Genomic DNA, 26,332 nt, shown 5'->3' with positions numbered 1-26,332 from the left:
AAAGGGTAAAGAATAGCAGTGAATACTTCGGAAATTAATCTGTGCAGTGACCCCTGCAGCTCCACTGCCTGCATCTACCATCCCACCCCTCCATCATCCCATTGCCATCACCTTAAACCCTTAAGAGAATGGAAAGAGGCTGGAGCAGCCCCATGGGCAGCACCAGCAGCAGCTTCTCCACCTGCCCTGGCTTAAAGAAACACCCGGCTCAGCAGCTGCTGCTCCAGGGCAGGTACCAGGAAACCCTTCAGGCCCAGGCTGGGTGCTGAGGCTGCAGCAACAGCACAAAAAGCTTGGTTGATAAATGTCAAAAGCAATCCAGATTTGGGCTGAAAGCAATTTGCCGAGCCATGCAACCGCCCTGGGCTCACCATTTGCCTGCCTTCATTTATCATGGTGAGCACTTTGGCCAAAATACACAAAGGAGAGAAATTGTTGATGTGTGGGGCCCTCGCAGAGCAAATCCTTCATCCTCCTCCCCCTCCCCGCTGCACACAAACTAAGGGTTTGGGAGTTGTTTATTTAAGCACTGCAGAGCACTTGGTGCTCTTTGAACCCGAATGCCTTGGGAGCAGGGCTGTGGGGCTGGCCACCACCTTCCCTCCTCTCCATGAGGTGCTGTTTGCTGCTGCTGGGAAGAACCTGCTGGTAGCAAGTTGAGATGCATGATGTGCTCAGAAACCTGCTCTGCTTCTACCTCTTCCACCCCCTTAAATGTGGTACCAGTGGCTGGCACGGGGGTTCTGTAACTGGTCAGGGATGGGAGATGCTGGTTTTGGAAAGTTCTTGTGCTGGTTTTCTGTCTTCTTGGCCTTGGTAACACTGACAGCACTGGTTTCAGTTCTCTATCCACAAAGCCATGGGGAATGCACGGCCTGTCACCCCTGCCCACCCTGCACCAGCTGGTGCCAAGCTCCTCATGCTTTCCCAGTAGCCAGGCTGCAGATGACTGCTGGCCACTGCAATGGGCAAACACGTCTTTTGGGATGCATGAACCCAAGGGGACAAACCAGCCAGGAACTGCCTGTTCCAAGGCTGCTCCTCCACAGTTCATTTGAACTTTATTTGAAGCAAAAACCCAAATGGCAAGGTTCACAACAGGAGAGCACAGGCTCCTCCTGCAGTGGTCCTGGCTTCTGCGAGGTGCTGGGATCCAAACGGGCTGGTGCACATGGTGAGCAGGGCAGCTGCTCCTCCTGTGCCCCGGCTCCCATGTGCGAGCCCTTTCCAGCAGTCTCCACTCTTCCTCCCTGTTGTTTTATTTTAATCTTAGTTCACCCAATTCTGTTGCCACTGGGATGAAGAACAGTGAGGAGAGATCCCCCCTCCCTCCAGCATAACACGAGGTGGAGGAACCCCAGCACAGAGCTGCTCTGGAGGTCTGGCAGAGCTGCTCCTGCCCATTGCTCTGGGCAAGGACGGTCACCAGGGTTTGTGGCAGTCCAGTCTTACTCGGGGGGGGAGATTGTGTCCATCTGGATGACGCTTATCCAAGCAGCTCCTTGGTCTTTGCTGCCAGCAGCTTGTCCATCTCCGCTGCAGTGTTGTCTGCCATTTGCTGGACCTGTGGCAACACGGTACAAGTCAGAGTTGTGTGCTAGGTGAGAGTTTAAAGGGAAAGGAGTGAAGGGATCACCTCCTCGAACAAAGCCTAAAGTCCTAGTAAAACCCAAATAGTGCTGGGGCAATAACTGGCTCTTAGTGGGGGCTCCTACCAGCCCTCGGTGATTCTGTGTCAGTGTTGCATCTGTACAGTGAGAACAGGGACTGGTCAAAGGCTTTGAAAAGAGACACACACCAGCTCCTGGCTGAGCTTCACAAGTGACTTGGTCCTTGTTTAACAGAGGGACTTTAGGGAAGGCAGAGTTAGAGACCTGCTGGTGTTGGCATCAGAGAAGAGAGGGTTCACCTTGTTACCTCCTGCAACCTCTCCACTGTTAGAACCAACCAGGTAACAGCAGGAGCGCAGCCCTGGTACGTGCTAAGAATTCACACATCAAGTAACTGATCTGTTTATTTCTTATGAAAATAAATAAAACGGCGATTGTGAAGCACTGCCCAGGAAGCAGGACTCTGGCAACACAGGATGGATGTGGCAGGCATGGAAACGGGACCAAAATGTGCGTGTGCTTATTTGAGTGAGCACAGGTAAGGGCTGGAGCACATTGGGGGGTTATGCACTAGTTTTCACGGACTGATTAGGATGCACTCTCGACATGATGATGACCTTTCCTCACACTGAAAAATCTGGGTACAAGCAGAAACTAGACTTGAGACGATCCCTCCACAAATGCAGAAACCATCTGTGTGCTCTGGGAGAACGGCTTCCCAACAGGATTCAGTTACAATAGCATGGCCATTTTTCCTGCTTGCACAAACGCTCTGTATATCACTGTTTATTTTTGTGAGCACACAGAGAACTGTCCCAAAGCATTTGCAATGTATCTAACTTTAGCTGTTAATAAACAAACAGCTAAAAAGTAATGGCCTGCCTTCAGAGGCATCAATTCAGCAAAATACTTAGGCTTGTGCCTGAGTTTATGCCCAAGTAATTGACTTTAGTGACATCTGCTCTTAGGGAATTAGGCATGTGCTTAAGTATTTTCCTGAATTGGAGCCAAAAACTCCTAACAGAGATAATCTCGCTAGCCTTTTCATTAATAGCAAACTGGAGCAATCCTCATTAACACCAGCTGTTTTGCAGTGGCCAGGCCCTGTGTAAATGGTGGTAAAGCTGTGGTCATTTTGCTCCCCGAGTTCAGCTGCTTTGTGCAACAACCCCTGTAAGTCTGAAAGCTTTGGGGGAACAGTTTTTCCCCCTGTGTCAGTTTACAATGGTTTGTATCACGCATCTGGCTTGGAGATTGAAGCCCCAAATCTCATAAAGAAAAAGCAAACAGAACAGCCATTGCTGACTCAAAATATCCAGCCCCAGGCTACCCATTCCCCAGCTGGGTTCTCAGTGCCGGAGATCTGTCAGCAAAGGGCTGGCACAAACCTACCGGTGCTGTGAGACATCGTGATGTGGCAGAAGAAAAGAAAGCATTACCTGTTTTTCCAGGAGCCAGATGGTATCTTCAGACACTTTGCTCTTGCTCTTCTTTATCTGGTTGATGCTTTTGCTTCGCACCTTTCTCAGGGCCTCTTTGGACTTGTTGGTGGACTGCTTGGCAAGCTTGGCCAGGCTCTCCCTGTGCTCTCTGGTTACCCTAGCAGCAAGGAGGGAGAAAAGAACACCAAAAGGAAAACCAGTGTCATGTGTGGCACAGCCAGGTTCGTTTTCTGCAGCGGACTTTGGGTAAATGCAGTGATCATCTCTGCCGCAGCACAGGGACACCTAAAAGCTGCCTGTGTTATCATAGAGCTCAGATTGCAGAGGGACTTAACAGTTCTGGGCATGTTTTTATCCTGCTTGGGTCCACCTGAGCCACCTCTGCACAGCATCACCAAGGCAGCAAGCCCCAGTGAAGCAAGTCTTGAGCATAGCATGGAAAGTTCCCAGCACAGCCCTAAGCTGATGGACTTGGACTGGATCTTACTTGGTTTACAGTTGTCACTGCAGTGCTTGAAATTTATGCTGAAATGTTCAGAGTTTCCTTTTTTCTGCTGCCAAAGCATCTGTGGGAAAGAGGGGAAAATCCAGCTCCAGACCTGAGAGATGGAGCTGAAAAACATAATCCTGCAAAGCTGGGAGGAAACCTCTGTCCCTTCCTGAAACTCTTGGTATTGTCTCCCTGCAACCAAAGAGCTTGAATTATGTATCTGGAAGCTACAGAGCTTATGTTTCACTCAACCTCAGTCCAGCTCATCACAACCAGGCTTTTCCATCAAGACAATGCTTTGACAAGAGGATGATGCTACACATGGCTAGCCACAGGTAATTCAGCCCAGGAGAACTTCAACTTCACCTTCCCCCTAACACGGGGCCAGTTACTGCTGTGGTGCCACAAGAAAACCCTCAGATTCCCATCCCAAACCAAGGTGATGAGGGAGCCTGGCCATCGGAATAAGGCACAGGGAACGGCTGAGGTGTCACCTCCACTCTGGTAACGCTCCAGCACCTCCAGCTCATCACTGTCGACATCAACTGCTAGAGCTTAACAATAGTACTTTAATCAGTATCATGGCTATTGGAGCTCCCAGACCGCCTCGAGTGTGAAACCCCCGTGCTCGCCCTGAGGCTGGCGAGCAGGAGAGCGCTCGCCTGCCTGCAGCAGCTATTGCAAAATAAACAGCTCACAGGAGGATTTAGAAATCGGCTGCAGCAGCCTTGGGTCACCAACACACTGAGCGAGGCTCTTCCTGCACCGAGCTCAGGAAGCGTGGGGTGAGGGCTCCCCGGGCAGCAGCAGCTCTGCCCATGCATGGGGCTGTGTTACAGGGAGGCTGCTGGGGCACGATCGGACCCTCAGCCCTTCCCAAGCTCGTGCTGAGCCCAGCGAGTGACGCACATGCTGATACCTTCCCAGGTTGCTCGCAGCAGATGTCTGCAGAGGCACTGGCCTCGTGCCAGTTTATCTTCATTTCACGGTGCAAGAGGGAATAGGCTTCCCAGAAGTGATGAGTAATAACGGGGATTTGGAATCACTGGGAAAGCTGACAGACATAGAGAGCAGCGACCCAGCCCTGGCATCCATGGCTCCCCCTTGCAGGCACCCTGTCCTCACCCAGGGGCACCCCCAGCCCATCCTGCTCCAGGTGGAGACGGGCAGTGGATTTCACACGTGGCAAGAGCTTCCGGTCAGTGCAGGCTCCAAGCTGGACCAAACACCTAATTCAAGTGAGTGGGTTTCCTCGTGGTTTCCTGCGCATCCCAACATCGATGCCTTTAGGGCTTCTCCTGTTCGATCTCCCCAGCCAGAGGTCCCGCAGCACATGCGGAACCAGCAAAGCCAGCTCACAAACAGGGGTCTGGGTGAGGTCAGGTTCTCAGGCAGCTTTGTAGGGGGGTAGGGAGTCAATCCTGGCTGCTAAACTTGGGAGGAGGGAGCTGGAATTCCCATCTCCTGCTGGGTGGCGAGGCAAGCTGGGCTGCAGCGGGGCTGGGGAGACCCAGCTCGCCGACAGCTATTCACCTCCCTGCTCCCGCTTGGCTATTCCGAGTTGTGCCGAGGGTATCACTCGCCTGCTTGGGGCTGCAGAGCCTTTAAGGAAATGTTTTTGTTTATGCAGCGCTGCCAGATTTCCTATGCTTCTTGGCACGGGGTCACAGCTTTCATGCCTCCTTGTCTGTCTTTATTAACACCAATTTCTTTTTATCACTGTGCAGTGCCGTGGAGTTTCTCAGCGGGTTTTATGTTCCAGCCAGACTGTGTGTAAATTCTCAGCAATGCTACCAACAATGCCAGAAACGGACACTTTTTCAAGCAGATGCTGTTTCTGGTTAAGGAATCCATCAACACGAGCCAGGCCCATGGTTTCTAAGGACAGTTGTTTAATCCTGCCCCCAGATCTGGGACTTTTAAGCTGTTCTTAGATATGTTTTTTTTTTCTATCTAGTAACCATTGTCCCTACTCCCTCTTTAAAGCCAAAAGAAGCATAAAGTGAACCTGGGGAAGGGTGCCAGAAGCAGGGAATAAGGACAAGGTCCCTGCCTGTTGCCCCTTCTGCTCTCCCCTGCTGTTCAAGCAGCAGTGGGCTCAAATCCTGCCATTCCCTCAGGGATAGTCCTGCCCTTGCCAGGATTCAGGATGGAGGTTGGTGCCTGACACACCAAGGTGTTCAGAAATGCACACAACCCCTTGGGTAACATCTCTTTTCCTGCTTCCCCCAGTGACCAGTGGTTTAAGCACTGCAACCCCTGGATGCTCCTCTCATACAGCAGAAGCAGACCCACAGCGAGCACAACATAGGTCACGTCTCCAACACAAGACGCTTCTGTGGTAAGAGTAATTTCTGTATCTCAAATGCTAGGAATTTCCTGTGAAGAGAGGGATCAGTTAAAGGAAAGTAGGCTTAACTAAATACTCTGCATGCATAATTGCAGATAAACATAGGGTGCAACATATATTGCTCAACAAAAAGCATGCAAGAGGCTTCTGATGATGAGCGATCCGGAGCAAAGCAGCGCAGAAACAGCTTTGGGTTCCTTCAAAGGAGAGGGTTTCTTGGAGTCCTTTCTCCCTGTCATAGGTATCTTTGCATGTTTCTTAAAGGGCAAAGGGAAAAAAAAAAAGGCTCACAATGAGTCATTAAACTTTCAAAAGAGTCATCTGGCTTTCAGTAAAGCATGTGTAAAAATATGACTGATTTACAAACAATATCCAGTGTAACACAATGGGTCCAAAAAAGATGAATCTAAAAATGAGGCACCACCATAAAAGACACAAGGTCAGGTCAAATTCGGCCAAGAGATCAACCAATACGAATGTTCCCATGGCTGCTTTTCTTTCTCTTCTTTTTTTTTCCCCTTTTAAAACCCTCAGAGAATATTTTTTACACAAATAAATATTGCCTGTGCGGTGCTAGCAACACAAACAGGAGAATGCCTTAGGGAGCAGAGGGGATTTGAGCAGGCAGCAGAAGTAAACACCAATAGAACGAGTGTATTTTTTCTGCTACAACTGCAATGCAAAAGCTAAACTCATAGAATAAATACTGAAAAGTAAACTCCATCTTAAAATACTCAGCTGAAACAGGCACAAGCGCTGAAGCTGGATCTGCATAAGGCAAAATGACACGTGTCCAGCTGATAGAGCAGACTAAAAAGTGTTTCATAACAAGTCAGCTTTGATTTTACTTTTACTGTGCCTCCCCTCATGAAAGAACAGATTTCTGTAGGAACAACCTTATCTCTATTGTCTCTTCTTTTCTGATCTGTTTGCTCATTTTTCACACCTGCCATCCTTTGGGCAATCCCTCTGCATTTGTCTTGTATATTTTGTAAAGAAGAGTTGGGAAAATTAAAAACTTAGGTAATTTAAGGCAGTCATTCAGGGATACAGTATTAAAGAGAGGCCTCAAATAGAATTTGATTATTTCCACCCTCCCTGTGCATTAGAAGGTTTTAAGGTTGAAAAGGTCTTTTGGTAAGTAGTTGAAACTCTGAAAGACCCAGTCATAGTACTAAAGAGCAGACGGGATGGCAGAGGCAGACCTGCAGGGCACATCTCCCAGGCTATAAACCTATTTAACTTAGGGCTCACTGGGCTGCCAACCAGCCAGGGAGAAAGGGGCCAGGATCTGCACCCGTTGCACACCAGAGGAACAGGGCAGCACACCAGGCACATCCTCCCTGGAGAGAGAAGCCTCATTTTAGCTCTGCAGCACCACAAAAGGTAGTGACAGATTTGCTTTAAAACCAGTATCTTTTTAAAGATTGGGATTTTCAGTTTTGGAGTTTCCTCCCCTGCAATTCCTATTCAAGGATGACCCAAGTGCCCATTAACAATCAAACCACTGTGCAGCAACCCGGGAGCCTCAGCAATTATGAAGATAATGGTGCCCTCCTCCTCCTCCTCTCCTGAGGAATGGGGGAAGGGCAGGGAGCACGGGGAAAAGAAAATCAGCAAATAGAATGATAATGTCATTCCCTCTCACCGACAGCAACGGAAAGCTGCAATTAGACTTCTCTGATCAAAATGCTAGGGAAAAAACATTCCATAGAATTTTAAAAGTAGATGTAAAGCACGAGGAATACTTGGCTCATCCTGACTGAGAAAGTCACCTGCTTGTAAAACAGAGCGCACGTGCAAGGGGCTTGCATGCACAGGCAGCGTAGGGAGCTGTCTTCACCCTTTGTGGGACCAGCACTGTGTAACCCCAGGGTGTGAGATCATGCACACCCACCCAGGGCATTTAGAAGGCTGCAGGGTTTAAGCAGTCACACGAACTCATGAATTATGCTTGCACCACCCAATCCTGCCCATCTCGCACGCTGTGTCTGTGCAGGCCAGTTGTGCAGCAGGAGCATCGCTGCTGGGAGGTCCAGCCTGGTCCCAGGGATCAAACACACATGTGCAGTGGGGGAGCACTTGCTGAGCTCCCAGAAGGTACCTCATGTGAAAGGAATCCCGTTCCCAGGGGGAGCCCCCAGATGCTGCAGCCCAAAGCACACTAAGCAGGGATCATCAGGATTGCTTCAAAAGCGCTCTCCTGATCCAAACTGAAGCACTGATGCAGTAGCACCTCCTGCTTTGTCCAAGGGCTAGGACAATCCTGCAATGGGTGAGGGAAGCGATGCTCAAGCCTCAGCCAGGAGCAGCCTGCTTTTCTAGCTCTATTCCAAAACTTCCACACAGCCATCAGCTACACAATGTGTATTGCATGAGAAGAGGGGCTGGATTCTTTAGTCAAAGCTATAAATCTCCTCCTCCTTTCTTTCATCACCACATTTTAGTGTTTTCTGCAGCAAGGTGCTACTCACCCCTAACACTGCTGGTTCACACCAGTGCTGCTGCTACTCTATGCTGGTGCAATTCAAGGAATTTACAGCAGGGCAGCAAAGAATCAGCCCCTGACTTTAAGCAATACAGCTTCAAAAGCCTTTGGCTGTCTCTTGGAAAGTGCTGCAGCCAGCTAGGACCAAGTCTCCTCTGCAGGGGGAAGATAAAGAACAATAAGACCAGCCATTAGATGCCAAACTGTGATGACTTAGAGCTCAGACACTTGGAAGAGCTTCCTCCAGACATTTTTTAGGGGCCCAGATTTTTTTCTGAACCTGAAGTACAGCTACTTGGAAAGCAGCTGCATCATGACATTACAGCAATCACACATGCTTCCCTTCTGAAGGGCACTCACTGCAACCCACTGTGTTATCTTGCACGATGATGAACCTGGGCAGCCATCAATACTCACTTAGGAACTGGCACCCGGATTATCGTCCCATCCACTTCTGGGTTCAGGTTCATGCCGCTCTCCCTTATAGCCTTCGTAGCTGCAGCTGTGCTCTGTAAAACAGATCAAAAGGTAAAGGGAATTAGGAAATAATCACTCCCATATGCCAGAGCTCTGTCAATAGTTGGCAATCCATCTCCATGGAACATGGAAACATTTACTTCTGTTACCAGTAAGATCAGGAAGTTACATTGGTGCGGAGAGCTTTGATCAAACCGAATGGGAAACTACGGCTGCGCTCGGTATTGGGGTTAGGGGGGCACAAAGGGGGGAAGAGGGGAAGGGAAGCAACAACAAAAGAAAACTGTTTGGCTTCTTTGAAACTATTTGAATGGTTTGAGGCAACGCAGAGTGAAACCGCAATAAAATCCCAAGACGTCGTCTGACTGTGGCAAAGGAGATGAAAGATTCTGAGCATTTAGAAATTCCAGTTGAATGTTTCCCACTAGAAATCACACAGCAACTTAACCACTTCAGCACTGCAGCTTGACCGCATCACATCAGCGCAGCAGCAGCTGGCTGAGAAATAGTGCCTGTGCCCACCTCTATGTTTATCTTGCAGCTTATTACTTGGGATTAACTTCTCCAGACTCTACCACCACTGGCTGACTACTCTGCTCTGCTCAAAAGAGAGGGTGCTGTAGTGGGGTAGCTGCAAAGTGATTAAGAGGCTTCCTTCCCCATCCCAGGGCCCTGGTGTACCTTTACAGAGTGACGGGCTTAATGGTTAAACCAGAGCTTTGCCAGGAGTAGCACTCTGCCAGGTTGCTTCGTCCTTGACATTGTCAATAACAACACCGAGCGAGTTGAATCTGAATACAGATTCATGTGGTATTTCCTACAAGGCACATTCCTATTTCTCATACTCCTTCCCATCATTCACTTTAGCTCCAAGCTGCTGCAGGAGACTGTATTTAGGGTTATTATGTATTTATCAGTTCAGCTTTTGTCAACCAAGGCACAAAGTTAAGCTTGGCATATCTGCTTAGGTGTCCGATGCATGCCATCACTGAATGGAATGAATGCTAGTGTTCTGTAAGACCTAACTGCTGTCCTATAGAACACAACAAGGGCAGAGAAAATGTAACCAAGATGATCTCAGCACATTAGGAATGTAAATGTATTATTCTATGGACAGTGCTTGCTCTGTAGGAAGGAAATGCTCAGTAAAAGCTGTGTTGTTTAACATACAGATTGGAGGAGACAGAGGAAGGGGAAAATACTGCAATATTGCTCCATCAACTTGCAGCCCATGAAATAAATAGCCATGCTTAAAAAACAGTCTTGTTTGGTTTTATAACTCCCAAGCAAACAGAATTTGGCCCTGAAAGTCCTTTTCTGTGATTATTTTCTTTTCCAGACTCTTCAGGCATTTTTATTTGCTTTTCAGTGCCATGAAGTACTGACAATATGCTGTAAATAATGATACCAAGTAAATTATCTGTAATGGTTTTAAAGAGTTCAGTCTATCCATGGAACAGTTATGGTATAAACTAACTGCATTGAGAGAAATAATTCTAGCTCTAGTTCCAATGAAAAATTGTCCTTTGGCTTAGACAGCCAATGCAGGCAATGCTACACAGTGGGCTATTTAATGTCTCACATGCCCATTTCTCAGCCTGAACTCCTGCTTGGACATGGGCTATAGTCATGGAGTCACTTCTCTGGCTCTCTCAGCTCTGGCACTCCAAGGGACCTTGGTGCACTCGCTGATGAGGAGCCTCCCTTCTTCAAAGCCATTATGCATGCTGGATGCACTTTAAGAAACACTTAGGCATCAAGTGCCTTACACTGACCTCCTCTGAGACTTTGCTGACTTAATTAATTGGGGAAAGCCTTTGGAAAATAAATAGAGATAAGCTTTGGCAAAGCTCCAGACCTGGAGCACGATGAATAGCTAACCTTGTGCTCTTACTGCTCCTATCTGCACGGCTGCCCAGCACTATCTGTGTGAGCCTCTGCAGGGGATGCTCAGCATCAACCTGTTTGTTCCGGTGGTAATGATCTCCCCTTGCAGTGCCTTGGGTAATGTGTCCTTACCTCTGGAAAACTGGCCATGTTCACTACAATGAGCTGCGGTGACTTCAGGGAGATCTGCCCCAGCTGGTTCAGCGGAAACTTCCCATCTTTTGTCATCACGATGATGTGATCAAGGGCCCCTCGAAAGAAGCAAACACAGGGGGGTTCCAGTGTGATACAGCAAAGCTGAAGAAAAACGTGTGCACAGTGTCCCACTTCCCTTGTGCTATGCAAAATGTAGACGTTACAAAGGGAAAATAACCCATGTTTATTCAGACTTCAGATGCTGTTTGCGTTCCTGCATCCCCGGTGGTATTTGCAACCTAAATATTTCAACGCCGCTGTAAAGCACAAAACCATGAAAACAAAACTCGTGTTTGTTTTTGTTACTAAATAGGAAAACTAAGCAGGATTGTTAAGAATTAAAAGGAAATCGTTATTTTTTAATTCCTAGAGCTTAAAGAAAATCAAATTGTTGTTATACAAATCAAGAGCGTTGTCTTCAATTTAGAAGTGCTCTCTTCAACCCCTCAATTTTTCCCCCCTCCAAGTCCCAAGAGGAGGTGTTGTACACAGCCTAATTTAAAGTATTCGGTTTCTCCCTGAGCTACTCTTAATCTGCTCTCTAGTTGCTGCTGCAAAATATTAACAGGCCAAAAGGCACAGGGGACAAGAGGTACTTTATCAGTGCAATTAAAAAACATACCTATGGTTAAAATAAATAGTTAAGAGCCTGAGCTATGCTTTCCAAGTCCATTAAAGACTGATGTTCCCCTGCCAGAGCTGGGGTGCTGAATGATTCAAGCTTGCTCATTGTTTAATGTTAAGTTTTATCCTTGAAACTTGATACGACTTACAAAGACGTATGTTCAGAGTGTTATAGTAACTGTAGCTTAGTCAAATACATTCACGTTTCTTCCTAAAACACAAACTTCATTAAATGAACAAGGCTTGTGAAGGTCACCAAACACAAAGATGCCCAGCAAAAAGAAGTTTGTATACGCCAGACACCAGCCTGATGGCAGTTTCCAAAAGGCTAATTTAATGGCAACTGGATTTTTCCTGCCCTACTGCACCATTAGCTGACAACCTGCTTCTTCATCACATCTGCAAACGGTTCAGTTAGACGCTTTTGACATCTCCCACTTAGAAAAGCTATTTCCAGGAAGCTATTAACAAAAATGGATTCTTCCTGGTCAAGCTCAGGGTGAAGAAAGCCTTTAGCTGGGGGACATCAAGATTGTAGTAATTGGGTGCCCAGTGAATAACTCAATAAAAAGAAAACAGATTTGGAAAAAATCAGAGTTCTTCATTATTAGGAAAGGTATCTGTCTTTACAGGCAATAGAGCATCATGCAAGAAGGTTACCAACCTGGTGAGGTTCTAACACTGAGATTTCTGTTGAAGTCTTCTTTCAGAGCTTCTACCACTGCCTGCATGTCTTCACTGGTTTCCTCCAAATTGATAATATCCTCAACTAGGGCAGCACTGATATTCACTTTGGCTTGACTCTGCCCTTTACCTTTAGCTGCAGATTATACAAAAACTTAAGTTCTATTTCTGACAACAGTTAAGTTGCATTTTAAAGCAGAAAGAAGATATTAACCAACCCCCCTGTTAGATTCAAACTTGAGTCCAAGATAAACCAAAATAACTGTATTTTTTAATGAGTAAACAGCCCAGCACTTAAGCACAAAATGTATCTGTTGGTTACACTGTGTGCATTGACTCCAGCCTGGACTGTGATGATTGATACCCACTGCCCCAGCTCTCCCAAGGGAAGGGCCAGCATTTCCCATGGACTGCAACACCATGAGGCAAACCAGCTCCTCCAGAGCTGCGTTCTGCCTAAGTCAGATCAATACTTGTACACGAGGTAAAGTGGACAGGAAAGGAAATTCTGCCAACATACCAAGGGGTTGCAAACAGTATGAAACCCATTACCTTTCTTGGTAGCTAGCTGTCTGGTCAGCAGCACCTGACGGACACACTGCCTGCAGCCATCCAGGAGCAGGGATGGGCAGCCCGTGGGAGCCTGTGGCAGCCCCCGTCTCACTGCGAATGAGGACCGATAAAGCAGGGAAGGCAGATGCCAGAAGCATCTTAGTGCCATGGCCATCATCTACAGCGTCTCTCTAACCCACCTGGAAAAGAGAAGAGGCAGGTGGTCCAAGTGCTAAGAAATGGATTCAGGTCTCAGTTGTACCTATCAGTGCGAGGTGGGGGTTGAGCCCTATGGGTGTTCTGCAGTGACCAGCGGTCAGATTCAGTGGAAGGGGCTGCATGGGAATGCATCTGCACACTCATCCAGAGGAGCCTGTGGCACAGGCTCTGTTAAGCAGGAACAGCTCATCAGGGGAGCTGGTATTCACACATCAGCAGAATAGAACCGTTACCTTCTGTCACTCGTGGCCTCAGGCCCCAAACCCCCCTGAGCTCCCCCAGCTTTATTCCAGCGCAGTGGCTCGGAGCTGCAGAAACAAACATTAAACTCAGTCCCTGCCACACAAGGCCGCGATGGTTGCAGGAGCCAGGGCACCACCACTGCCGGCTATCGGAGGGACCGGCCCTTCCCCGCTCCCCGCCGCTCCGAGGCCAGCGCCAGGGGCAACCGCTGCGCCTCGTCCTGCGGCCCCGCACCCGGTGGTCCCTGCCCCGGTGCACGTGTGAGCAGGCCCCGCCCACCGCGATGCCCCGCCTCTTTACAAGGCCCCGCCCCTCGGCTGGCCCCGCCCCCTCAGCCTCCCTCTCGTCAGGGCGCACCGACCCCGCCCCGCCCGCGCGCTCCCCCGGTGCCCCGCGGACACCGGCCCGGGCCCCGCCCCTCCCGCCGTGCACCGGGACAGGGGAGCGGGAGCCGCGGAGGGGTTGGGACGGGACGGGACGGAACGGAACGGGACAGGACAGGACGGGAAGGGAAGGGGGAGCGTGGCCACCCGCCGCCTCGCTCACCGTCGCGCAGGTCCTTGCGTTCCAGCAGCGTCATCGGTCCGCGCCGCGTCTTGACGTCACAAGTCGTCGCCAAGGGCGGGGCGAGGCCAGGCCTAGGCGCGGATTGCGCGGTTGCGGCCCTCGCGGTGTCATGGTGAGTGCGGGCCCGGCCCGACCCCAGCGCCGCGGCCCCCGCCAGCCCCGCTCTCACCGGTGTCCTCCGCAGAGCCATGGAGCCGGGCCGCCAGGCGCTGCCGCTGGAGAACGCCTCCATCCTGTCCGAGGGCGCCCTGCAGGACGGGCACCGCCTCTGGATCGGCAACCTCGACCCCAAGATCACCGAGTGAGTGACCCCGGGCGCGGCCCCTCCTCCTCCGGGCCCGCTCCCAGCACCGGGACCGCCCCCCGGGACCGCCGTCAGCGGGGCCCTGTCCCCCCGATAGTGCCACATCCCCACAGCCGCTGCGGTTCTGGCTCCGAGCGCTGCCCGCCCTCCGGGCCGCGGTGCCGGTGGTAGTTCGGGGGTGCCCCGTGCCCAGGAGAGCGGCGCAGGCTGGTGCAGCGCACCCAGCTCTTGTCTGTGCTCCGAAGCGAGGGGCGATGGAGCAGCCTTGCCGGCTGGGCCCGGCTCTCACGGCCCTGTGTCTGTTCGGTGCTGCTGCCCGGCAGCAGGCGGCTTGAAGTGTGTGTGTGCGGGAGGGGTGCGTGTACATGGGGTGTCTCTGGGGCTGTGCTGGCCCCATGGACCAAGGGGTTGGAGGCACCAACATGCTTAACTACTGCATACAGAGGTCCTCCAAGCTGCAGCTCAGACGAGAAGCCCAAGGGTTGGAAGCGTCTTTGTTCTCTAAACAAGGGAGATGTCAGAGTTCCAGGTTAGAAACTTTCAGAGTGACCAAGAGCCTTGTTTCTTGCTGGTGTCAGCAGTGGGATGTGGGTTGAACAGAGTAACTCTTGTAACTGAGTGGTAAGGAGGTGGAGTGTGGTGCTTGTGGTAGATAAGCACATAAATCAAATGCATGTGTGTATGTTCATGCTTTCTCCAGACTACAGATGATTATCTTCTGAGCAAACAGTTTCTGAACAGCTAAATTGTCAAGGAAACATGCTGACTTGTTGCCCAATATTTGGGTAGTGTGCTGAGAAATCAGTAGGGCCTATAAAAAAAGAAGCCCAAACCAAAACAATCTGGGGTTTATACACACCTAAGAAACAAGCATTTTTTAGTGTCTATTGTATCTGTCTGTCATGGAATACTTTTTCTTCCTGTTTCTTTTAGTGTGTGTGCAGGTGCTAGGTTCTTATTTTAAATGTGGTTCATCTTATCAGGGCAGTTTCCTAATAGCCTCTAAATTGGGTCGTTAATGCTGTGTGCTTTTCAGCCTTTTGGCTTTGGGTGGTTTCTGCATTCATTACTACTTTTATCCCACAGTTACGTTGCTCTGGTTTGTCCACATCCACTGACCATGTAAATTAAATAGAGGAGTTCTTGAGCATGCAATTTGGGTCTTTAAAGATTTAGGAAATTGGGTTAGTGTGAGGGGAAGAACAGTGGGTGTTTGCAAATGCATTAATGGTGTCTTTAAAGACCCTTTCAGTCTAGGTTGCGCCTTTGATTCTAGGCCAGACAAGTAATAATTTTATATGGCAAAACTTACTGTTCTCATAGCTTGGGTGAAATGGTTTTTGTGGGTTTCAATTGGTGGCTTCCATGTGCAGGCTCTGCCTTTCCAAATAACTTATTGCAGCTGCATGCGTCCAGTGGCTGAATTCGGCTGCCCTGGAGCCCTCTGTGCCTCAGATGGAGTCTAGAGCAGTGCCACGGCTGTGAGCAAGGGGCAAGAGACGGGTTAGAGGGCTTCATTCACCTGTGTCATCAAGCCTGGAGTGCTTCCATGCTACTCAATGCTTGAGGTTTGCCCTGTGGTGAATGACAGTGCTTGTTGCCTATTTCAGGCCTTATAATTCTGTGTTTTGCTTTTAATTTTGCTTAAAAATTAGTTATTCTCTCCTGCAAACTGTATTGTAATCTCTATTTCCTTGTGAATTAAAAAAGGGGAAGTTCCTTGTAATGATTTGTCAGTGTAGAGAGAAAGAGTGCAGTTCTGTGTCAGGTCAGTAAGTTTCTATAAATTATCTTGAGCCTTACTTTCTTATCCTAAGAGCTTACATCCTTGCTCATAGTTATTCATCTGAATTATCCGTGTTGAGGTCACTAATCATGCAGCTAAAGACATATACCTGAAAACTAAACAGCTGTTTCTTCATTTGCTGCTTTTATCTGCCTTTTTAAAGAGTTGCCTCTGCATTCCTCTGTTAGATTTGCTTAAGACAGAGTAAAGTTGATTGAGTTGTTAGCAGGGTTAATAAGCGGTTGTGACTTCTTCAGGCAGAAATGAGTTCAGAAAGTCTTGAATTAATCCAAGACTTCAATTTAGAGAGCAACCTATAGCTCCAATCAAGCACTAGGGAGTTAATAGGTAACGTACACATTGAAGCACAAGCTGCAGCAACAGGAATTTATAAATGTAGGGCTGCCCACAAATTACAGCCTGCAAGTTGATGGCTGAGAGGAGGTTATTGCACATACCCAGTAACTGTGACTCAAGTGGGAGTCTCAAAAGATCTTGAATGCTGCTGTACCCCACATACAAGGTTATGGTGAGTCTTCTGGTGACATTCCTCCTTAACGTGTTTGTTTGGGTGGCCTCTCTCTTAGCCAGCATCCTTTGAGGATTGTTCTGCCTGTGGCAGAAGATAGTATTAGGAGTCTACTGAGTGTATTCTTAGCAGCTGGAAGGAGGTGAGCTGGCGCCTTGCAGCCTTTCAGGACACTGTCTCAAGGCACAGCTGATGCTGAATGATCCCTGCTGTGGGACTTGTCACTGGAGTGACCAAGGAGAGCAGCAGAGAGTTGGTTCTAGGTTTGGCATCACTGAGTAAGGAAGCCATGGAGTCCCCTCACCATCACTGTGAGCATTTGTCACATCACCTCCCGCTGCTCCCATCTTGTGGGGGGAAAAAACCCATACTTTAATTACATCTCCTGTGTGGCAAGCAGAGCAGGACTGCCTTCTCTGCCCATTCCTGTTTGTAAAGCCTTCTGAGGCTTTTCAACATTCTGGACAGGCAAATATTTCATTTCCCGCTACAGTTACACATATTGTCCAGTTTCCAGTAGCCTTTGAATGACCATTCATTTTCCAGGGGTATGAAATAGCGGGTGTTCAACTTCCTTGGCTGTTCTGCTGCTTGTCTAGGATCCCATCTTGATGAGTCTCACCTAGAAAACAATGTGTGCGTAAGTTGTTGTTACAGACCCCTACTGAGTCCCAGTGGGGCAAAATTCTTCGCAATAATAGGTTTTGCATGTGGCCCGGTACCTTTGCGGTATCCTTGGGACAGCATTGTTCAGAGGAAGCCTTGCCTGTGTTTGAATAGCTCTCGGGGTGCCAGGAGGAAGAGTGGAGGAAAAGGAAATGGGGGAGCTGCTGGTTTGTCTCGCATTCACATCAGATGACAGGAAGTGGAGATTGAGGTTGGCCGCGGTGATCTGCACAGCGCAGTGGGGCCACATCTGCGCGAGTGACTTCCAGGCTCTGGATAACCCAAGTCGTTGCCATAGTAAAGCTTTTTACATGTTCTCACTTCAGGTTTTCCGTGACGGGTCTTCCTTCAGTACTGAAGTCCTCTTGGCTTGGAGAACTACTTGTCGAGTTACTGTTAATGCCCTCATTATATTGACAATAACAAATCATAAGCACAGCCTGAAACTGTTTGTTATACAAGACTTCAGTTCTGAGCTGTGCCATGGAGAGTGGGTGATCTGCAGTTGTAAAAATCGCATGCATGGCTGGAAAATAGTGTTTGATTCACCCAGGATTTAAATATTCTAAATAAAATAGGTTCCCTAAATTGCTTATAGATGCTTAATGGAATTTGTTTTAAAGGAACAACTACCACGTTGCTGCTAAGAACATACGATTTGAATGCAGAGGTTCTCGGAAAAGAAAACAAGGACCAAGTATTCCTTTTAGCAGCTGCAGGGTTTTATTGTTGCTGAACAGAATGCTATGAGAATCATCATTGCCCTTCCACTGCCAGAAAGGGAACAGCATTCTGGTGGCAAGGACTTTATTTTCATACTGCTGAAACTGCAAGTGCTTTTTGTAGCAATACGTTTGCAGAAACAAACCTGAGGTGCATTTGCATCCTTTGGAGGCTCTGAAAGTTTAGCATGCAGGGGTTTATATGCATCACAGCTCAGTGGTTTTACTGGTACCCCTGTGACTGCTTCTCTTAAGGTGCGGTGGTAAAATCTGGCCACTGTGTGCCCAGTTTTGTGCGGAGTCTGAGGGTCCATAGGCCTCTTGGAAGACCATGTGCGTGGTATGTGTTCTGAAGGATGTAGGAAACCTTTCATAATCAATTACAATGCGTTTGTTCCCCTGGGAGATAACTTGGCTCTTCTGCACTGCTCCTCTGTACGTTTGCTGCACCTTCACCTCTTTCAAAAGTGCATATCCTGAATGTCCACCGTGACCATCCTGTGAGATGACTCACATTCCTGGAACTTTCTTGCCTGGCTCCTGAAGCTTAACAAAGGGCTAAAGCCCTTCTGAAACATCCTATCAGGCTTTATTAGGAAAAACATTGTCTGTTCTTCCTATCTGGACTGTCCCTAAAGCTGCCTGGTGTATTTGGCTCTCTTGGGCCACTACTGACCATTCATGTCTGCACATGCAAAGTTTAATGGGGTGCCTGGTGCTCCATGTGCACTCTGAGTTATCCTGGTAGGCTTTCAGAGCACTGAGTGTTATCTTGTAAGCTGTAAATTTGGCTTAGACTATGTGGCTTGCGATGAATGCTGTGCAGCTGGTCAGAGGAGATGACTAAGACACCCTTATGAAACCCTTAGACAATTCTTGAACGCTAGGAATGGGATGAAATAGTAGCAAGTGTCGTTTTCCTTCTAGGTCAGGTAGTGTTGTGAAACACTTTGGTCTCGGAACCAGACAAAGCTGCAGAGGACTTTGAGGATTAGATGTGGTCTGTACAACAAATGTGCTCCTTGTTTTAAGTTGCTCAGTGCACTAGATACTAAGCAGACAGATTTACTCTGGCTTTCCCCAGTTTTATTGGAAACAGCACACTCCTCACTGGATGGCAGGAAGATAATTGGCTAAATAAGTGTCTGACTTTCATGTGCATGTCGCTGAGAAGCTGTCTGAGCCAGAAGCATTGGCAGATTTGGGCTGGATGATGCTGAGGTCTGTCTGATGCCTTTTTTTTTTTTGCCTGGTCTACTGTCAATGCCTGGTTGCAGTTTGTTCTGCTTATTCTTCCATCTTCCTGTTTCCCCAGCGCTGCTGGGCGAGTGGGAGAATGGCTGCATTTCTTGTATGATCTGGCCATATCCTTGGCACTGCACTGTTAATGCTTGGTGCAGGAAAAGGACGGGACTAGCAGTGCTTGTACAGGGAGAGGCAGCAAGAATAGCAGCAATCCTGAGTGAGGCAGGGTGCTGAGGGCTATGCGCTGGGACTGCTTGTGTGGGGAAAGGAATACAAGGATGGAGCTTCAGGCAGTCACATCCGGGCTATGAAAGGGGAGAGATGATGTTTATGCTTCAAAGTAGATGTGATTTAGAGAGGCAGGAGACAGCCCTCCCAGACCTCTAGGGAACCATTGCCTAGTTGCCCAAAAGCCAAGTATTAATAGATCTGCTGCATGCCCTTCAGCTGGCACTGCTGGGAGGGGAGCTTTGTGCTTTGGAGTTCTAGAACAGCCCCAGGATAGTGCAGCTCAGAGCTATGGAGCTGAAGCATTGCTGTACAAGGCACCCACCTCTAATGGGTATTTGGGAATATATGTGTGATACAACTGAACCACTTATGCTACTGAGTGTGAAACGTGTGTGTGTCAGGGGGGTTTCTCTCTATCTCATCACTTTCAAAGTTGTGAAAAGTGTCGTAAATGTCTTCTCTCCCCTTCAGATACCACCTGCTCAAACTCCTTCAGAAGTTTGGCAAAGTAAAGCAATTTGACTTTCTCTTTCACAAGTCTGGTGCTCTGGAGGGGCAGCCGAGGGGTTACTGTTTTGTGAACTTCGAAACCAAACAGGTACGTTGCTTTTGTCTAAAGTTCTGATGTAAATGATTGGTTTCAGTCCACATCTTTTGGTTTTTGTATTAATGTAAAGCTAAAATGGGAAGGAATAAATTGTATAACTTGTTTACACGAAGCCACAGACTCTTAAGAGCTCCACTCTGTGACAGCCACTTTGCGACTGCTCCTGGAAATAGCAGTAGTGATTTCCTTTCTCCTTTGCTGTTTTATCCTGAATCCTGCTTTCTAATGGCAATCAGAAAGGGTCAGTTCTATGATCCACTTTTGTAGTGAGCTCCTGGAGTTGTACCATGGAGGTGCTGCTAAAACTGTTCAAAAGCCAGGAAGTACAGGTGTTTGAAGATTGCTTGTGTGATCTCATCTGTTTGCTCTGCAGTTGCTGGTAAGGATGTCAGAAGAGCCTTTACACACAGTGTGATAGCTCTTGAGAATCATTCATAGCAAGGTGGGAACAGCATAAATCTTCAACTATCATGAATTGTGTTTTATGGGAGTGCCCTAAAATTGAGATTCCACTGCTGAGTCTAGAGCAGGACCAAATGGATAAATGTCCCCTGTGCGCATGAGCAGGATCCAGAATAAGCATGGAGAAATGTTAGAGACGTGTAGTCGCTGTAATGATTGTTTTCTCCATTTTCTCCCCCAAAACAAGTGAAAGACTAAGCCAATAAGGCTGATAAAAGTCTGGATACTCTAATGTTGGAGTCATCCAAAGATACTCCTGAGTCGGGATACAATGGGATAATCTTTCTCTGCTGTTGGCTAGCTGTTCTTGCAGAAGACTGATGAACAAAGAGGAAAGGCTCTTTACATCTGAGTCGGTTTTGACTAAAACGTGGTTTGTTTATTGAGCTGTCTTCCTGTGCAGGAAGCAGAAAAAGCGATCCAGTGTCTCAATGGGAAGCTGGCCCTTTCCAAGAAACTGGTGGTGCGGTGGGCACATGCACAGGTCAAGGTAAGCTCAGTGTTGAGGATAACAATTGCTTTTAATCTGCAGAATTGAGAAACTTTAATGTTAAGGAACCATTTTTATTGAGGCTGTCTTAGCGTGGCAAGATGATTTCAGTTTGTTCTAAGAGAAATAACTCCCTTAGAAACAGCAATAACAATCTACCCCTTCTTTTGTCTACCGAAACTGTGCTGGCTGAGCTGTGAGCAATATGAGCCATTTAACCTGATGTTCTCTGTAAGGGAGTTTCCAATCAGAGCGGTGTGAACAGGTCACTTCTGTAAATGCCCATCTTTTAATTTTTCCCAAACTCAGTGAGTGCCTGAAATTTTGAATCCTTCCCTTTGTGGCTTTGCTCCGTTTTTGGAGAGGAGATACGTGGAAATTCCCAATTACCAAGTACTTTGCTGCTTTGTTCTACTCCTGAAAGCACTTGCATGGCAGCAGCTCTAATTACTTTTGACTTTAAAGCAACATATTTCACATCTAAGCTAAATATCCTTTTTATTGCTTGCTCTGTCACATAAAACATCAAGTTTTTAATATTAACCTAGGCAGTGCCTTCTGGAACATCCTTGTTTTAATTTTTGTTTAATTCTTCTCTTGTTTTCCCTGCAGTTATTTGCTATCTGGCATTTGATAAAGCAATTTATATTGAATAACTTTCTTTGCAGATAAATGGATTTTGGGAGAAGCTGCTTGTTGCTGTTTTCCTCTGGGTAGTTTGCTTTCGATAATCCTACAAGCAGCTTTCTACACTTACCAAGTATTCTAATGCATCTGTTTTGGATGCTAAATAAACCAACGCAGGTATCTTCGTTAAAGAAGAACATGTTGTTTTAATTATTGGCTTCTAGGGCTCCAGGCTCTTGTCAGCACATCCAAGCTTGTGCAAACCCAGTCTCCATTTTCTCGAGCTCTGTAGCTACTAGAGTGCCACGTGCTTCCAGATGCCTGAGGAATGAGCAGGCTCTAAAAGGAGTTTCAGCCAGAGAAGTGAGTGTCTGCTCAGCTGGGAGTTCAGCGGAGTAGCTCAGTGCTTGGCTGTCCAGGGTATGGTGAGGAACATACATAAATAATCAGTTCAGCTTGCATGGCATTTTCTGAGCCATGAATGGAAAGATTTAACAACGCCAAACTTTGTCTTATTGTAACAAGTGTTTACTTTAGACAATGCCAGCACCAGGCTAAGTAGTTTTGAGACGAGTGGCCAAGGCGTACCAGACCCTGTCGGTTTGAGCAGCTCTGCTGAAAAACAAACCTGACTTTGTGCCAAGCGAAATAAGGAAGCAGAACACTGCAAATAGTTTCGGAGGCCCATCGCCCACAGAGATGACAGACTCACAGGCTGCTTTCTGCAGAGGGGAGATGGTTCCTAACTGGTCTTTTACTGTCCTTTATTCTGTTTTTTTCCTTCCAGTAGTGCACAATGTGCTTGGGTCACCTTCTGACTCTGCACAGTGTCTGTATAAAGACCGTGGCAATACAGTACAGCAGTTACCTTAAAATTTGCCATCTTTGTTTCATGCTGTGTATAGAGGGGAATAAGAAGTGGTCAGATAGGTTAAGGTTTAAAGATCCATAGTACAATGCACCGAAGTGTTTGGTATCAGAGTCTACATTCTGTGTTGGTACTAAACAAATATTGTGCCTGGATTTGTTTCAGTGTTTGGCCACCAAAATCATTCCTAGCAAAAGCATCACAAAACCTAAGGTGACGTTAATCCAGCTTTAAAGTGTATCTGTGAACAAATGTTTCTTTGTTCGTAATTCCAGCTGACTTCAGTCCTTGGTCTCTTGTTCACAGAGATATGATCACAATAAAAACGAGAAGATCCTTCCAATCAGTCTGGAGCCATCTTCCAGCACAGAGCCGCCCCAGTCTAACCTAAGGTAGGAGATGGGGTGGGTGAGAAGTGACCAAACTGAGGGAGTGGCAGGGAATTAACTTCTCCAATTTCAGTATGATCTGGAGGTGTTGGCATTATGTTTGGCAGAAAAGCTGTTTTCAGAAGGGCAGCATGCTGCAAAGTAACTCATTAGATGTAGGGCAGTTCAGACTTGAAGTTCCTTTTCTAATCATGCAGCTACTAGGGCAGTAGGGGGGAAAGCGGTGAGGAAAGGAACTGGGAATGCGTAACATTCCAGCTCCTTTGGCCAGAGCATGCTTTGCACTTCATATGAATTTCAGTGAGCGCTAATTTGATTAAGCAAAATGCTTGTGAGCAAGGATTTCTGTTATAGTGGCAGAAGATTAAAGCAAACTCACAAGTAGTGCTTCACATAAAGCTAATTTTTGTTTGGGGTATGTTAACATTGTGCTTAGTTTTCTTGGCTAATGTTAGGGCCAGAGGGTCTTCTGTGGGATGTGGTTAAACCTTCCAACCCCTCCATTTACCTAAAGCACATAGTGCTGCTTTGCTGATTCAGTTTGCTTGAAAGGGTATGGGATTTTCCTCTGGGTTCTCTCAGTGGAACCCTATGAGGAACCAGGACTGGAGGTAGTGAATTTGCTTACAGATAAAATGAGCTTGGAATTCAGAAGTAACGTGCTAGGAAGTAACGAGGAGAGAGGCTTGAGTCATGCAGACTGCTAGCTATGTCAGTGGCACGAGGGAGTTGTTTTAGTGGGGATGGATGCTGCAAGAACCCACAGCAGAGAGGGGAACATTCCTCGGTCCATACCCAATGGAGGATAGTGAATAACAAAAGCCCTAGGAATTTGGGGTGTAACCTAGGATAGCCTCTCCCTTTGGGATAAACCCTGCTAATGCTGAAATAATGTTTCTTCCTGACCTAATTAGAGTCTGGGGTTTTCCCATCCTGAGCAGTCTTGTAGCTGGGAGGAAGTCTGGCTTTCATTTCTCTGCTGTTTCCAGCAGCCTCATCTGAGCTGCACTCCGCTGCACATGCTCAGAGCTCTTTAAATGACATCATTTTACATGAAGTAGGAAGCCTTGTTGTGTGCTTGTCTTGCTCAGTGTCCTCAAGAAAGTGCTGAGTAGGTGCAAGGACCGTTGTTTTGTGTGATATATCTTGGAGGAGCAAATCCGTGCTGAGGAATGAAATGGAAGAGCGTGGGCTTTAAGCAGTAGATTCCTGCCTCCCAACTGCGTGCTGCTTGTGAATGCAGCGGGGGGAGCTGCCTAGCCCCTCCTCGTGTGACTGAGTATTCACATGTCAGCAAGATCGCTGGATTGCTGTAGTCTGATTCCATGCTAAGATCAAGCTCAGTTTCTTTTCTGCTTTTTCCCTTTCCAGTGTCAGTGCAAAAATAAAGGCCATAGAAGCCAAGCTGAAAATGATGGCAGAAAATCCAGACGCTGAATATCCTGCAGCACCCGTTTATTCTTACTTCAAACCACCGGATAAGAAAAGGACTACTCCTTATTCCAGAGCTGCCTGGAAATCTAGAAGATGATGCTTATGAATGGAGAATGGTAGCAAGAAAACAGCGCTTTGTATACCTGGAGTCCTCTGATGCTTTTGTACTTTGTAGAGTGGGAAGGATACTGCCACCCAAGCACAGCACCGCTGTACATGGCACAGTGCTTTGTTACACCTTATCTGGTGTGCTGAATACTCCTGACTGGCAGTGCAGCTTCACAGCCGAGCACTGCTAAGAGAAGTAGGGTCCCATCAAAGCCTCTGATGAACACGTAGACAACCTCTCGTTAGTGTGCATTCATTAGCAAGATTAGAAACACTAACCAGTGTATGGAGTAAAGCACAGCCAAAAATACTCCATTTAACTGATTACTTTTAAAGTATTTTTGAACAAAAACTATTCTGATTTGTGTTTTTAACGAGGGGAAGCACTTGGTTTTGATTAACATTCTGTAGTTACCATTGAAAACTTGGTTTTTTCATCTCAATAAAACTCATTTGAAATAGATCTTGCAACACTTTTTAGTAACTGTGCATGCAATATTCTATATGCACTGAAGCAAACTTATGTTGCATTTTGATTTGCAAACTTCATGATGCGATCACCACAAGAGAATGACACAATACGGGTATTGTCAGTGTTGTTTAGGCTGTAGGTGTGTGCCCCCCATGTAGGAATGAGTGTATTTACACACCGCTGAGATCTGTGCTATGCCCTAGGCTTCCCAGCGCGGCAGTGGCACATCTAATGTTTGCATTCAGTAATCCCCTTCAGTGGTAGCTCTTCATAAACCAGATGTGACAGCGTGAGAATAACGCTGCAGCCTCTGAGACATCTGTCAAGCACATGACCTCCACGTCTGCCCACCAGCCTGCCCAGCTTCTGGTTTCCTCTGGCTGGTAAAGGTGGTTGGTTGCCTCTTGGTGTGAAGTGGCACAAGTGTTTGTGGTGGAATGGCTCTGCTGTGTGCTGGGGGTTACCTGCACCAGGTGCATCTGATGGATGGGGTTTTGCTGAAGCTGCTTCATCTGCAGCACATTTTTCTCCCTAAACATCACCTGCAGATTAGAAATCTGAGGGGAAAACCCCACGTTTTCTGGCAGTGTTTTCTCCTCGGTGCACACAAAGCTGTGACTGCGTGTGCCGGGGGATGCTGGAAAACGTCTTCACTCAGGTCCAGGAGATGCTGGTCTGATTTTGCTGATGTTCGCTCTCTAGTGTGTCAATGGTGAGTCTGAAGGTGCTTCCCTGAGCTGGGTAACAGTGAGTGGTCTCAAACAAGAGGAGGAAAACAGTTTTCAGACAGCCCCTGGTTTCCCTACAGGGGATTGCTCACTGCCATAGCAAAGGTGCATCTACATCCAAGCAGAGCATGCTTCCTGCCTTGATCTGAGTGCCTGGCACAGAGCTGTGTGTGTCTAGGATGGGTGGATTGTTCGAAGCCTGAATTGTTCAAAAGTAGGTCTTGTGCTGTTAATGTTTGCTTTCTAGTTTTTGGGTACCTGAGTAAAGAGAAAAGTAGCATGAGTGGGAGCTTGTACCACTGTGAATGTTGCTAACACCCGTTCCCATTCCTCTGTGAACAGCCTGTGTTTTGTTCCTGCGCGGTTTGTAGTCCTCCGGATCTGTATCTGCTTTACTTGGAACCGTAAATTCTGTTTCTCTAAGGAAATTGGGAAATACCTTGGTTCAAGCCTAGGTTCCAGCTGGGTATATGGTGCTGTTCCCATCGGATACATACTTTGATATGTATTTGCAATTAAATACAATTTGTTGAAATCCTTCTGTCTCGACATAACCATTTAAAATGCATGTTTTCCTCCAGGAAAGTGAGGGTGGGAGCAGGAAGTGAGGGTGGTAAATGCTTGGCATCCGCCGAGGTCCACTGATACAAATCTGGGGACAATAACATCAGTCTTTGTTTCTGTTATTATTTACTCTGTGTTCACTACCACAGTCACTCACAGAAGCGCCTTGTCTGTGCTTTGGCCAGACCCAGACCTGGGGGAGGAGGTAAATGCTCCCTCAGGTCTTTTCCTGAGTGCCAGCTCTGGGGCTTTGTGTATCAACCGTCACTGAA

At 47.5% G+C, this 26,332-nt stretch overlaps 2 protein-coding genes across 3 annotated transcripts; one reads left to right on the top strand and one right to left on the bottom strand.

Annotated features, from left to right (window-relative positions):
- Nucleotides 1–1,044: 1,044 nt before the first annotated feature.
- Nucleotides 1,045–13,496, bottom strand: MRRF (mitochondrial ribosome recycling factor). Of its 2 annotated transcripts, none has more exons than XM_080630885.1 (7): nucleotides 13,252–13,496; nucleotides 12,800–12,910; nucleotides 12,228–12,383; nucleotides 10,877–10,995; nucleotides 8,798–8,889; nucleotides 3,050–3,209; nucleotides 1,045–1,564 (listed from the first exon to the last, which is right to left on the bottom strand). In XM_080630885.1, the coding sequence occupies exons 1-7, from the start codon at nucleotides 13,340–13,342 to the stop codon at nucleotides 1,487–1,489; spliced, it is 807 nt and encodes a 268-aa protein (XP_080487011.1). In that variant the 5' UTR covers nucleotides 13,343–13,496; the 3' UTR covers nucleotides 1,045–1,486. The 2 variants fall into 2 exon arrangements, with proteins under 2 accessions (XP_080487011.1, XP_080487012.1); XM_080630886.1 differs by having other exon boundaries at nucleotides 12,800–12,999; nucleotides 13,252–13,490.
- Nucleotides 13,497–13,732: 236 nt separating this feature from the next.
- RBM18 (RNA binding motif protein 18) lies at nucleotides 13,733–24,767 on the top strand. Its single transcript, XM_080630887.1, has 6 exons — nucleotides 13,733–13,940; nucleotides 14,013–14,129; nucleotides 19,783–19,909; nucleotides 20,784–20,870; nucleotides 22,672–22,757; nucleotides 24,126–24,767. The coding sequence occupies exons 2-6, from the start codon at nucleotides 14,017–14,019 to the stop codon at nucleotides 24,283–24,285; spliced, it is 573 nt and encodes a 190-aa protein (XP_080487013.1). The 5' UTR covers nucleotides 13,733–13,940; nucleotides 14,013–14,016; the 3' UTR covers nucleotides 24,286–24,767.
- Nucleotides 24,768–26,332: the final 1,565 nt, after the last annotated feature.

This window comes from Psittacula echo (genome assembly GCF_963264785.1).
Source record: "Psittacula echo genome assembly, chromosome: 16".
In the NCBI taxonomy this organism is placed as follows: Eukaryota; Metazoa; Chordata; class Aves; order Psittaciformes; family Psittacidae; genus Psittacula; species Psittacula echo.
This window is presented reverse-complemented; position numbering and strand designations above follow the sequence as displayed.

Excerpts from the sequence above, each read along its gene's own strand:
- MRRF (XM_080630885.1), bottom strand. The coding sequence starts at position 13,342 with ATGTTTGTTTCTGCAGCTCCGAGCCACTGCGCTGGAATAAAGCTGGGG. Across the intron at positions 3,210-8,797 it reads ATCCGGGTGCCAGTTCCTAA|GGTAACCAGAGAGCACAGGG; the intron begins GTGAGTATTGAT and ends CCTTGCTGCTAG. Across the intron at positions 1,565-3,049 it reads TCTGGCTCCTGGAAAAACAG|GTCCAGCAAATGGCAGACAA; the intron begins GTAATGCTTTCT and ends GTGTTGCCACAG.
- RBM18 (XM_080630887.1), top strand. The coding sequence starts at position 14,017 with ATGGAGCCGGGCCGCCAGGCGCTGCCGCTGGAGAACGCCTCCATCCTG. Across the intron at positions 14,130-19,782 it reads CTCGACCCCAAGATCACCGA|ATACCACCTGCTCAAACTCC; the intron begins GTGAGTGACCCC and ends TCTCCCCTTCAG. Across the intron at positions 19,910-20,783 it reads TGAACTTCGAAACCAAACAG|GAAGCAGAAAAAGCGATCCA; the intron begins GTACGTTGCTTT and ends CTTCCTGTGCAG.